At 43.0% G+C, this 12,251-nt stretch overlaps 1 protein-coding gene across 4 annotated transcripts in view; it reads right to left on the bottom strand.

The window, feature by feature from the left end:
• LOC117584898 (phosphofurin acidic cluster sorting protein 2) overlaps positions 1 to 12,251 on the bottom strand; it is a 33,209-nt gene that overhangs the window by 8,959 nt on the left and 11,999 nt on the right. For all 4 annotated transcript variants that reach the window (XM_034274031.1, XM_034274032.1, XM_034274034.1 and 1 more), the window contains 2 exons: positions 5,824 to 6,153; positions 5,508 to 5,755 (listed from right to left, as the gene is read on the bottom strand). In XM_034274031.1, the coding sequence (XP_034129922.1) occupies positions 5,508 to 5,755; positions 5,824 to 6,153 (578 nt within the window). The remainder of the gene's footprint in view (positions 1 to 5,507; positions 5,756 to 5,823; positions 6,154 to 12,251) is intronic.

The raw sequence follows: 12,251 nt of genomic DNA, 5'->3' as shown, positions 1-12,251 counted from the left end.
GCCGAAAGAGGGCGCGCCGCAATGAGTGAGCAGCGATGGGTGGCAATGAGCTGTTTGCGCACTGAGCGGAATTACTCAAATCAATATGAGAAATTGTCCACACAAAAAATTCTCGATTCGGATAAACAGTTTATCTATTGTTCATACATACATATGTACATATTTACGAATGAGTGTTTCGATATTACTGAAACAAGTGTCAAAAGCTCACTCACTGACATATGGGAAATGCTCATTAAAGCTATTTTTACGCTTCGATTCAGGCAATTGAGGAAGACCCTAGTCACTGTGGTTTGGGGTAGAACCAAGGGGGAGCACTGAGTACTTATAAGTGGAATGTACCTATGGGCACCCTCCGCTCACGTTAGGTGTTTGTTTTATTGATTACAATCAGACTTGAGTGAGTGCGTGTGTGCGCAGTGCATTCTGGAATTTTGATTGTAGGGGGGCTAACTGCATCAAGAGTTTATTCTCGTGTATTGAAGAGCTTTTAGTTCCTGTTGATCGTGTGAACTGGTTCTGAGAAGAGATTCCAACAACTAAAAACTGCTAATATTATTATGTACACTGTAGTAGTTCCTCTTCAGCAAATGTTTGTGCGATAAGATTTGTGTCATCGGTGCCTCCATTCGATTCGATTGTTACTTGTTGCACTGCAGCGCGTGTGTGCCTCCCCTCAGCCCCAAGTGCTCCCTGTTGACTCTTTCCCACTCCCACTTACATTCTGTTTTCAGTCAGTTTCTCATCTGTTTCTTTTGTTTGTTTATTCGCTGCCATGTTTTGGTGCCGTTATCATTTAGTCAAAGCTAAAGCTTATACTCTCTCTCTCTTCCACCGGCCGGTTTCTGTTGCTGCTGCGGGACTGCTTATTCTTTCTGCCGCTCTCCCTCTCTCTAGCTTCTCATGCGTGTTTGGACATGCTCATGGAGAGGCCATCCATGCTAGTGTTTGTGTGCGGGAGTGTGGGTGCAGAGTAAACTCTGGATAAGTGTAACTTTTGACAGCAACGAAGCCGTTAAGTGACAAGTACAAGACTGATTAAATAGAAGAAAAAGGAGCTAAAAAATAGCCAACAGGAAGAAGAAGAGCGAGGAGGATGGTATTGAGGTGCCCGAAGACACTTTACGCCTACAGTTTTTAGTAAAATATATTGATATTTTCTACTAACTGAACAAATCACCCATAAAATATAATACTTCCCATTCAAGTAACATCAACATTTAAAAATTAAAACTGAAGAACCTGTAAACTTAATGCATTTCCGTCTGAGAATGCCATAAGATTGGGTTCAACAATTATTTTAATGACATATAAATAGCATCATTGGAAAACGTATCGTGTAACAGCCGATTAAACAGTGAAAAACTACAACGCAAGAGAGAATGAGAGTTACAGTAAAAGAGATGATTAATTGAGGCCAAAGCAAGAGTTGCATTCCTTCTTATCGAGTATTATTTGTCTATCTATCTTCCTCCCGGTGAAGCAAAGAGTAGAGAGCAAACAAAAAGTTTCCCTACTGCACTGCAATTATTTTGTTAGTCTTCTTTTCTTCTCTGATACAATTTTCCACGCAGACAGCTTAATGAGATCTCCCCGGCTCCATCTGTTCCCCTCCACCTCCTGATTGCTTGCAATTTTTAAGCCCACTAATTGACCGGCGGACCTCTTCCAACGAGAAAGAGCATTCTCACAGTGGGAAAAATGGTGTGTGTGCGTGTGTGTTTCCAGGAAAAAAAGTGAATAAAACTGCAAGCTGCTTTCCCGCGGGAGGAGACTTTTCCGCGAAGAGAGTGCCTCCCACATGGGAGATAAACAAACAGCAGACAGCCAGCAGCCACACACACACAAACACACAAAGAAGATGTGTGTGTCATGGGTAAGTCCCTCCTCGTCCAATGCCAGCCCCCACCACATTTATTCTCACCTCACCATAATCTCATTTCCACACGCGGAACATTCAGCCCACGCTCCGCCGCTCGTGTGCCACCGCTGCGTATGAGTAATGAAAAGCGCATGGAAAAGCGACGAACGACATTGATTTAGTGGCTTGTGCCCCCGGCAACCATGCGGGAGGCCGCTGAGATAAACCGCAAACAAATATAATAAAAAGAGTCGAAGATTTGAATACCCTTCAAGGTACATCGGTCTTATATCTGTACCAATGTACTTAGTAAATATTTATGTATGTATTTATGTACGTTCATCCTAACCTGAGATACATCCTATACTCGTGTGTGTTTACTTTACAAGGTCGGATGGATATGCTTCATCTATTACTGCCCTCCAATATGTACATATATCTACTCAGAATTAGAATATTATCCTCTTCCAAGGGTATAACATGGAAAACAACAACGCATCAAAAAACACAGCATCCAAAAACGAGAAGAGAATCAAGGGAGAAAAGAAAACTGGAACAGTGCGGTGGAGGAGGGGTACATTGGTTTGACCTTGGGCAGCACACACGAATCTTGTCATTAAATGACGAACGGTCGCACAGGCAGAGATTGGAAACGGGGGAGATGGACTTACAACATCATGAAAAATGAACAATGTAATGGAGGATACTCCGACATAATTTACGCATTTTGTCATTAACCACTCAAATGGTGCAGGGAAGGAGGAGCAACAGGAGGGGAGAACACCCTAGCCAGAGAGCGCTGGTCATTAGGTAGAGAAACAGCATCAGAGCAGTCTCCACTTTGCTTTATGGCCATCTCCCTTTTCCGCTCTCTCATTCTTTTGCGGTCCTTGCTCACTATCCTTCTCTCGCTCTATAATTCTGTGTCATTTTCTGCACAACGCTTATCTCTGACACTCAAGGACAAATGACTTAATTCCTGTCGTTGTCGCACACTACACAACGCAATACAACACACGAAAAGTTGTCGGCTGGAGCCTGTCAGCAACAGAAAGGAAAGCGAAGGAGCAGACGAAGAAGAGGAGTAGAAGGCACATGAAGAGAACGTTGAAGCAGCAGCACCCAAAGTAGATGAATATAAAGCAGCAGCAAATTGAGAAGAAGGATACGGTTTCACATGACATAGTGGTGGAAGCATCAACGTGGACATGAGACTGCCAAATTGCCAATCAGTTTATCTTGGAAGGATGCTCCTGGGGCTCAATTCATTTCTTTCAAATTCGTTTTCAATGTTTTTCCCATAACGTACACTAATAAGGATTGAATTTCAATGGAATTTAAATTCCAAGAACATAATCAACATCCAAGTAGCACTTTCTAGGGATTAATCGTTTCTGTGTTGCAAAGTCTTCAACGGAATTCATTCGACTCTTTGATTGCAGTTTGCAGGAAGCGACTGCACTTGCGAGTGGTTATTGATTGATGTTTACAGAGTTTACAGAACCTTTTCCTTCCGAGAAGGGCAATGCAAAAACAAGATGATTAGGATACACAACCCACGCGTCGCCATGGAACCCATGCAATTCCATGTAAAATTCACCCAACGATGAACGATGAGCGAACCCACTTCTGAGAAATCCACCCACAAAAACAAGCTGCCACGCCCTTGGCGTGAAGGCAAGGCTCCAATGAAGGAGCGGTTCCAGTGCCTGACTCGGCCTGGCACCTGCAAAGAGTGGGGCGAGAATGGTGGAGCATGCTCGTATTCAACAAGCAATAGGCCCCTGCGGCAATCAGGCATCCTGCGACACACACACTCATCCAACTTTCCATGACCATCCCCTGAAGACCGCCATCAACAGCAGCAGCAGCAGCAGCAGCAGCTTTTTGGAGGCCGGACACCAGCATGTTAGAAGAGAGTAAAAAAATCAATAAACCAAAATGAGGTTGAGGTAAAAAGGTTTTCCCCCTCGCACCCACCGCAATTTCTCATTTCTATGTTTCTAGGGTTTCTATGTTTTTCTGAATTCCATTTTTGCAAATTAGAAAGCGAGACCCCAAAGTAATTTCAGCGAGCTGTCTGTCTGTCGTCCGATTCCCGGGTTCAAGTGCTGACCTCCAATGTGTTTTGTGTGTGTTTTGTTGGCCATTTGCTTGTTCTGGGCTGATGGCTGATGGTTGCTCCCAAATGGATTGCATTGCAGGCCAAAATCCACGTTCCTTGGCCGCTCGCCAAGTGCGCGACAAATGAACTTTTGATGGTCAACCCAACCCAGTGCTGACTGCCACAACAGAGTAGGTGAAGTGAAAACAAAGGGGTGTTCATCTATCCTCAAACAAATATATTTTATTGCGACTAATAGATGCCCATCTTTGTAGATTTAGTTCTTTGGGAATCTCACTAGCAAACGGGCAAGCGTTTCAGAAATAATTAAGATGATTTTGCTTTCTGCTCAAACGTATCACATCCCATAATCTATAGTAAAATATTTATTTAATTCGTGGCATTGCCGCTGGTGCTGTCATCATCATCACTTCGTTTGGGGACTCTCTTGGTCTCCCTGTGATCTGTTTGCCATTATAAACTGCAAGCATGTTCGAGGAAACAACTCTGCCAAATGCCATTTTCCATGTCATGCATATTTTATGGCTAACGAAAGGAGAGGCAGAACAACGAGGAGCCGGTGTAGAGGAGATTGCAAGGAGAAGAGATTGGATTGGGCAGTGAGTTTGACCTTTACCTTGGCCCTGAACAGGTGACTGCAAACTTAAACCTCTTTTTGTCTGCTTGAAAAGTTCAACAGTTAAAGTGTTTCCATTGCAAACCCCCAAGCGAGCCTGGCCCATGAGTTTTGTGCTATTTTCATAATTGAATTTCCCTACCCATCACGCCCCAGCAGAATCTTTTGTGTCATATAAAAATAGCTGAAAAATATTTTCAATTAGATTGCCATCATCTACGAGTAGCGACGGCTGCCCCACGCCGTAGCTTTTTCTGTTGCCAAGTGGCGGCGTCGGTTCTCTTCCTCTGTCTCGTTCTGTAATCATGAGGAAATTTCATGGCATAAATACAAAATGTAGCCATTGCTGTCGCTGCCGCTGCCACTGCCGCCTGCTGCTGTTGACGTCACTACTTTCGTTGTGTCTTGTACTTGCCGGCAGGGCAGCCTCTTTTGGGTATTGTTTCACAAGCAATTACCATAAACATCAACTCAAATTGGGAGCATCATCTGATCCACAACAAGAACAAGAACCACAACACATCCGTCATGATGTAAAGCAGCTGATGGTGGAGCAGCAGAAGCTTCCCTTCTGCATCCTCCATTCCCCCACTTGGGGCATTAATTGCACAGTTTGTGCGTCATTAACACTTCACTAATCTTGGACCATGCCTCTGGGGCACTGGCATGGCTCATGGCTCATAGCACATGTCTCGTGCTCTCGTGGCTCTATTTATTGCCGCTTTATGGATTTGGCAATAAATTCTTTAGCTATGCCTCGAGAGAGCGATGCTCATGGGAGTGATAGCGATTCTTAGATAGATTTTGGAACTTAAAAAGTGAATAACATTTTTCAATGGTAACCAAACCTATTCTTGTTTTTGGCGACTTTTTGGGTAGTTGGGGACTTGGCTACTAGCACTCACCTGCCAGGAGGACGCTGTTGTTGTTCTTATTGTCATGATCCACTGGAATGGAGGAGACACGCTCGGCCCGCAGACAGGCGACAACAGTGCCCGGCCTGCCATTCTTCCCGGAGGCGGTCAACTCGATGACCATGTCCATTGACTTCTGCAGCACTGCGTCCATACGAATGATGCCCTCGGCGAGCGTCTTGTAGCCCAGAATGGTGCGCGATTTGTATTTCTTGCGGCGTTGCAAAAGAATTACCAGTCTGTGGAAGTTTTAGAGGTGCGTTCATTAGGTAAATAGTATATTTGCTTATTAAATAATAACCCTTACCTATTGCCATCTCTCTTGATAAAGTGCGGATACTGTAGACTGAAGTGCAAGTCCAGCTCGGTCTCTGTCAGGGGCACAGAGACGCCCAGTCCGCTGCCCACATTCCCGCCTATATTTCCAGGCGATGATCCACCCACAGCGGCAGCTGTACCGCCAGCCATCGGGGAGTTTCCCTGCTGCAAGGCCGTCAAAGCACTGCCGTTAATGGGAATCTCATGGCTGCGGAGTGTCCGCTTTGAGCTCTGCATCTTTACGGCCAGCGAGAGGGATGTGGTGTCCCCAGGCAGCGGTGTCAAAATGGAGAGTCTCGTTATTGTCAGCGAGCAGAGTCTGCAAAAGAAGAAACGAGAATTTTGGATCAATCTTTAATCTTTAATCTTCAATATTTAAATGTATAATCAATCGAAAACGGTGCAGTCAATCGATAACAGTGTGCTCAATCGATAACAGTGTTCTCAATCGATAACATCGATGCAAAATTTAGTCCGAAAACCAATGCTAAAACCAAGCAAGTACTCCGCTTCCACTTTGTACGAAAATTACTGTGAGTTTCTCGCATAAATCATTCATCCGCAACAAAAGGCGTCGTTGAATTTTTCAAGGGGCGAGGGGAGGAAGGGAGGTGTGGATAAGAAAATAACAAGAAAACTCGTTAAAACCCATTTCCAATGCACCGGAGCGCAATCGATCATCGATATGATGGCGAGAAAACAATTTAACGCCAAGAGATTTCCCAAACTGCACAAATGCAACAGCGAAAAGGCCACAAAGCACGGAAAAAAATCAAAAGTAAAATGCAATCAGGCTGAAAATAAAAGCTGAATAATGGAAAACGAAAACAAAAGGAATTGAAGACAGAGAAGGAGAGGCAGAGGAAGACATGCATGCCAAATGTGAAAAACGAAATGAAAATCAAACGCTGCCAAAGACATTACTCGTACTCGTAAAGTTTAAAGTTTTCTCCTGCTTGACTTGGCGATTTTCCAACGTAATATGTATGTCTCTCTCTCTCTCTCTAGTCAGCTGTAATATCCATTAAAATCTTTTATAATTAAGCCTTAAAGGAAATTAGTTTCAAGTTTTTTGCACTGTCATAGAAGCAAATGGTAAAAATAGAGACCCAAAACCCAACTCAAAAAGCAAAAATGTTTTTCTTTCATTTATTACCTTTTTGTTTCCCTTTTTTTTATTTAAAAAATAATGTTGCAAGTCTTGTTGTTAGTTGTGCAATGTATAATACAATATAATTTATTTCCTGATTAATTTCTGCCTCGCAATGCCGCGAAACTCGGAGAAAGAGATTCAAAGAGATTACGCATTTGGAAAGCTTTTGGTGTGGCAAGAACTTTATGCGCACTCATCTGGTCAAATCGGTCATTCGTATTATGGGGTACAAGTATAGTGTAAAGGGATGGCTCATCATGGAGGTGCGTCCAATAAGCATATCCGAGAGAGATACGAGTATGCAAATGGACCCTAACAAAGCGGATAACCAGCCTGAGGAATGAGGCAAGGGAAATGTAACAATGACTGGGATTCAGGCAGGGTATGGACTTCCACTCGGACTGGGGACCAGACACTCCAACAATGCCACACACTAATTGGATCTGCCACCCAGGCCCAGACATCATCCCGATGGAATCGCATGGCCTGGAATGCTGTTGAGCTGTTCTGGTGGGTGAACAAGTACTCGTTCTCGGATTCATTGACATCGTCGCTCAATTAATTTGTTAATTAATAATTCAAAGCATTCGTCTCGTTTCTTCATGCAAATTGTATGACCACTGGAAGCCAGTGGCGAAATGAGGCGCAAACACAATGAGGGAAAAGAGAGAGAGAGAGAGAGAGAGAGAGAGGGAGGTGTGGGCTGTTTGGGCGACAAGATGAGGACAAGGCTCTATATAAATATGTTTATCGGTATGTGCATATATTTTCCTAGTACTGGTATTATATACATTTATATATGGCTTATGGTTGTCCGGCCTCTGGCCAGACAGTTTATCCATTAAAGTAGTCGCTTTCAAGGCTGGTCTCCCCATTCACAAATCACAACTAATTATGGCACCAGGCGGACTCGCACCACTCGACAACAGCTCCACAATGGGTGGAGGTCTTTTCAAAAAGGGAACCTCACTAGAAAATCGTTTACAAATTTGTAATTTGCATAAAATTAGATATGAAATAATATCAATTAACGAATGTAAACACTTTTGGGATATCTTTTGGCTCTGTAAATGAAATTAAAAACTCGCATCTCCGTCTCCCTGCAATTATCGATAACACACCCCTCCTGTCTCACTCCCATCTCTAGCAGCTTATCACACCCACCCTGCACGACGCCTCAACATTTACTCACATTTAGTTTTCAACTCTTTTTCGCTAGTGGCATGCACTTGACATCTGCCCATTGCATGTTTTTCTTTCATTCGTTTTGAATTGTTTGTTAAAAATACGCTGACGTTTTATTGTTGTTTGATTATTGCTTTTGGGGGGGTTTATTTTTAAATGTTTATATGAAAGCGAGTACAAAAAACACATACAAATAAACACAAGAGTAAACAAGGGGCGCGTTTCGGTTTGTTGTACTCACAATTGTAATCGTACTCTCGTACTCGAGTTTGAATTCGTATTCGCATTTATTATTTATTATATTTTATTTCTTTAGCATTACTTGCTTTGATTTCTGTTTTCGTTTGGGTCTTTGGGATTCGTCTGGGACCCCGGAGTGTCATTGACTGGCCCAAAAGAGAGACAACAAATAAGGCTTTGATTTTTGTTTGAGTTTTGTTTTGGACATCATTTGGTTGTGGCTTTAAATGGTTCTGTTTGGCCAGTTTTGTATCTATACCCTTGGGGTATGCAGAGATATGGATCAAATAATTTTAGATGGATCGTCAAGCTTCGAACTCTTGCTCCTATCTTCATATCAGTCTTTTTCTAGTATTTCTTTTTCTGATGATTTAATTGCTTATTTCTTCAGCTCGTATTTCTTTATTTTGTTGTTGTTGAACTTTTGTGAATGACATACGTCGAAGGCTGCCGGAAAGCATTTTCTTATGCCTTTATTTTCGCGTCTTTCTTTATCTCCTCTCTCGCGATGGCCTTTCCGCCCACATTCCTCTTGCCCTGCTCTCTTCTGCTGCGACCACCTTTGGACGACAGTTCAATGGACTGCCATCAAGCCTCCGGGAACAATGTATTTCTTTGTTGTGGAGCGGCTTTAATAAATGACCAATTGAGGTGGTATTGAACGATGAAGAGAGAAAAGGGAACGGCGAAAGATCATTGGGGAGCTTCATACATATGTACATATATGAAATCCAATTGATTAACTGCTGCCCAAAGGATAATCTCAAATCTCCTACAGAAACTTCATTAATTTCGCTTTTCTTTCCACACCTTTAAACGCGCCTCCCATTACCCCGTTACCTCGTCTGCCGAATGAATAAGCTTCGTTAATTGGAAATCATAGCAATTACCTGGCACCTAAGCACTCGACAGATCTGGCAAATGCCCGCGGGGTATTAATTACTTAATCAACAACTACTATAAATAGTCGCGCTTCCCTATCGCTGGAGAAGAGTGCACTTGATAAGCTTCATAATAAAAAAAAGTCCGGTTAATGAGACCCACAAAAACAGTGTTGCTCTCTCTCTCTCTCCCAACACAACACCAGCAGCAGCAGATTGAAAGGGAAATTAAAGGCGTAATACGGATAACGAATAGTACTAATCAATCAGTATTATGATTGATCATGTTTCGTTTTCATTTAATAAACAAAATTCTAAAAAAAAATGCAGCACAAAAACCAATTGAAAAATCTTAAAGGAAAAGAAAACAAAACGGAATGAGGAGAGGAACAGAAGACAGGGAGAGGGCAGGCAGAAGAGAATAAATGAGAACTATAGCGATTGAAAGAGAGAGGGAGAGAGCACTGCGCTCTATCAGCAGCAATCAGCAATGTAAAAGAGGAAGCAAAAAACTGTGTCACTGGCGCATTGCCCGCACAGAGCACACACACCCGAGAACGTGCCCCGAGAGAACGTACACAAGAATGCGATCCCCAGACAGACTGAGACCCCGGGACCCCAGATCCCAGACTCGAAGCCGGACGCAGTTTCGCGCTTGGGTCTGGAGGGTTTGGGGGAATCTTTCGCTTGCTCTCGCGGTCAGAGCATCGTTAAGTCTTAAATATTTTGCCTGACAAGTGCTCTTGATGAATGGGGTCTTGATTTTGTGGCGGGTACATTTTCCTGGTTAAATATTATAAAATAACTCTCCACCCCAGAGATAACATTTCCCTATACATGGGGATCACCTTTAACTTCAATTACAGAAACAACAATAAATAATAACAATAAAACGAGAATGAACACTGCCTCTCATGTTGCCCCCCATTGTTGCGTGATCTTGCCCGCTGGCGCACATCTTTGACAAGTGCTTTCCCGTTGATTCGACTGTTAACACCCCAGAGACAAATAGACGGGCAAACACAGATGAATGGATGGCAATAACGGCTGCTTTGCTAACATGTTAATTTGCAAATTAACTGCCACTCTTAACTATGGACCCTCGCGTGCTGCTCCATCCCAGCCATCCATCCCACATTTTTTATACTGAACTGTGGAATGAAATTATGTGTTAAGCCACCTCAGCGGGAGCTCTCTCTCTCTCTCTTTCTGTATGTAAATTGCACATTGCATTTCCTGTAGCAATGACAAGTGGACTGTTTTCCTTCTGCTTCTGTCTTTCTGTTCTCTAGACAACAAAGAGAACTTCTGCTGCTGCTGGCATTCCCAAGGACAGCTCATGGTTCAGATGTCGCCAGATGACAAACCAAATCGCTGTCATACTACTCGTACAAGCAGTGCGAATCCGATAATTCCTGTATCTACATGCACGAGTGGGCAAACAACAGTATGACTAAAGGGCCTGCTCGAATGCCTGATGCCCACTGACTCATTCCAGCAAAGAGTGATTCAGTGGCTGCACACTGTACAGAATATGGCTTAAAGATAGTGGCAGAAAAAAGAACAGCAGGATAATAATATTTATGTAGATAAACGTCATAAGAAAACCCGAGCAACAAGGAAATAATAAAGATATTTTATTCTGTAAATAGCAAGAAATCAAAGCACTGAACCAACAGCTTAAAAGAGAATATTATCAACAGCAATGAATATTCCATCTTGGTTGAACCTTGACTATGTTCTATCCTATACTTTACAGGGTATTTTCAATGAACCCCACGCTAGCGTAATCAACATCGAAGCAAGTTTATGTCATTCTGTCGCGACTTATGGGCAACTTTTACGGTTTCATTTAAGTTGGTTGTATTCGCGCGGCTCGGTCTCCATCTTTTATTATTTTACAAGGGGGTTAAGGGGTTCTCTGTTCTCTGTTTGCCTAAGCAAAGGATTCCATTCCTCCTCCCCAGGCATGTATGAGTCATGGCAAACCAGAAGCCAAAAACCAGAAGCTCTCACTCTCCAACTCTTTGGCTTAAATGAATTAAAAGCACGAAAACAGGTTCCGGAGTGGCGGCAGAGTGGCAGTATCGGGAGTGTGCGGGGTCTTGTGGGCGTTTAATTAGTGGGGAAACTCTAGGCATTACTTTGGAAGCCATGGCGCCAGGGCCTACCCTCGGGGATCCCTCTCTCACTGCATTATTGAACGCATTTGACAATGCATTTACCTAAACCTAGTACCTATCCTATCCTCTCTCTCTCTCTCTCTCTCTTTCTCTCTGTACGAAAAAATAGTTAATTTATGCAAGAATTACGCATGTACTCTGACAGACAAACAGACAGCACAGAGGGACATAAAGACTGAGGGACAGAGACAATGCCCGGAAACGGACGGTGGCCGAACAATGGGGAATTATTGCCACTGAAGGCAGCGTGAATGGAGAATGGAAATGAATTCGAAGTGGAAAATGGGAATGTGTGTTCGGGGACAATAACACAGCCAGCACCCAAACTCACAGAATGTGCCACAGTTCTGCCTCCGCCTCCGCCTTCCCAGCCTAGACCTAAACGCTGCTTATCCATTCAAATTCGAATAAATAAGCATTCAATTCGCTTATTCAAAGGCGTTGTAGAGACTATTTTGATACTCGAGATATTTGCTGGAAACAAATTTCCCCTAAGCGAACGGCTGTAATCGTTGCTGTGCATTTATGTACGATTTATTATGATGAAAATCATAAAATAATAGCCACCATTCGAGGGTATACAAATTCTGGTAGTATTTTTCTAGTTTTTTGTGGACAGAAAATGACTTTTAAAGTTTTTGTCGAGTCACACCGAACTACCATTTATCTGCTGCTATTTTGTTCATCTGCGATTTTTGGTGCTATTTGAGGTCTACTGCTCTCAGGGAATAGCAGCTCAATCTTGAATTTTTTAGCCATTAAATTTCACATAATT

This window comes from Drosophila guanche, unplaced genomic scaffold (genome assembly GCF_900245975.1).
Source record: "Drosophila guanche unplaced genomic scaffold, DGUA_6, whole genome shotgun sequence".
NCBI classification, from domain to species: Eukaryota; Metazoa; Arthropoda; class Insecta; order Diptera; family Drosophilidae; genus Drosophila; species Drosophila guanche.
This window is presented reverse-complemented; position numbering and strand designations above follow the sequence as displayed.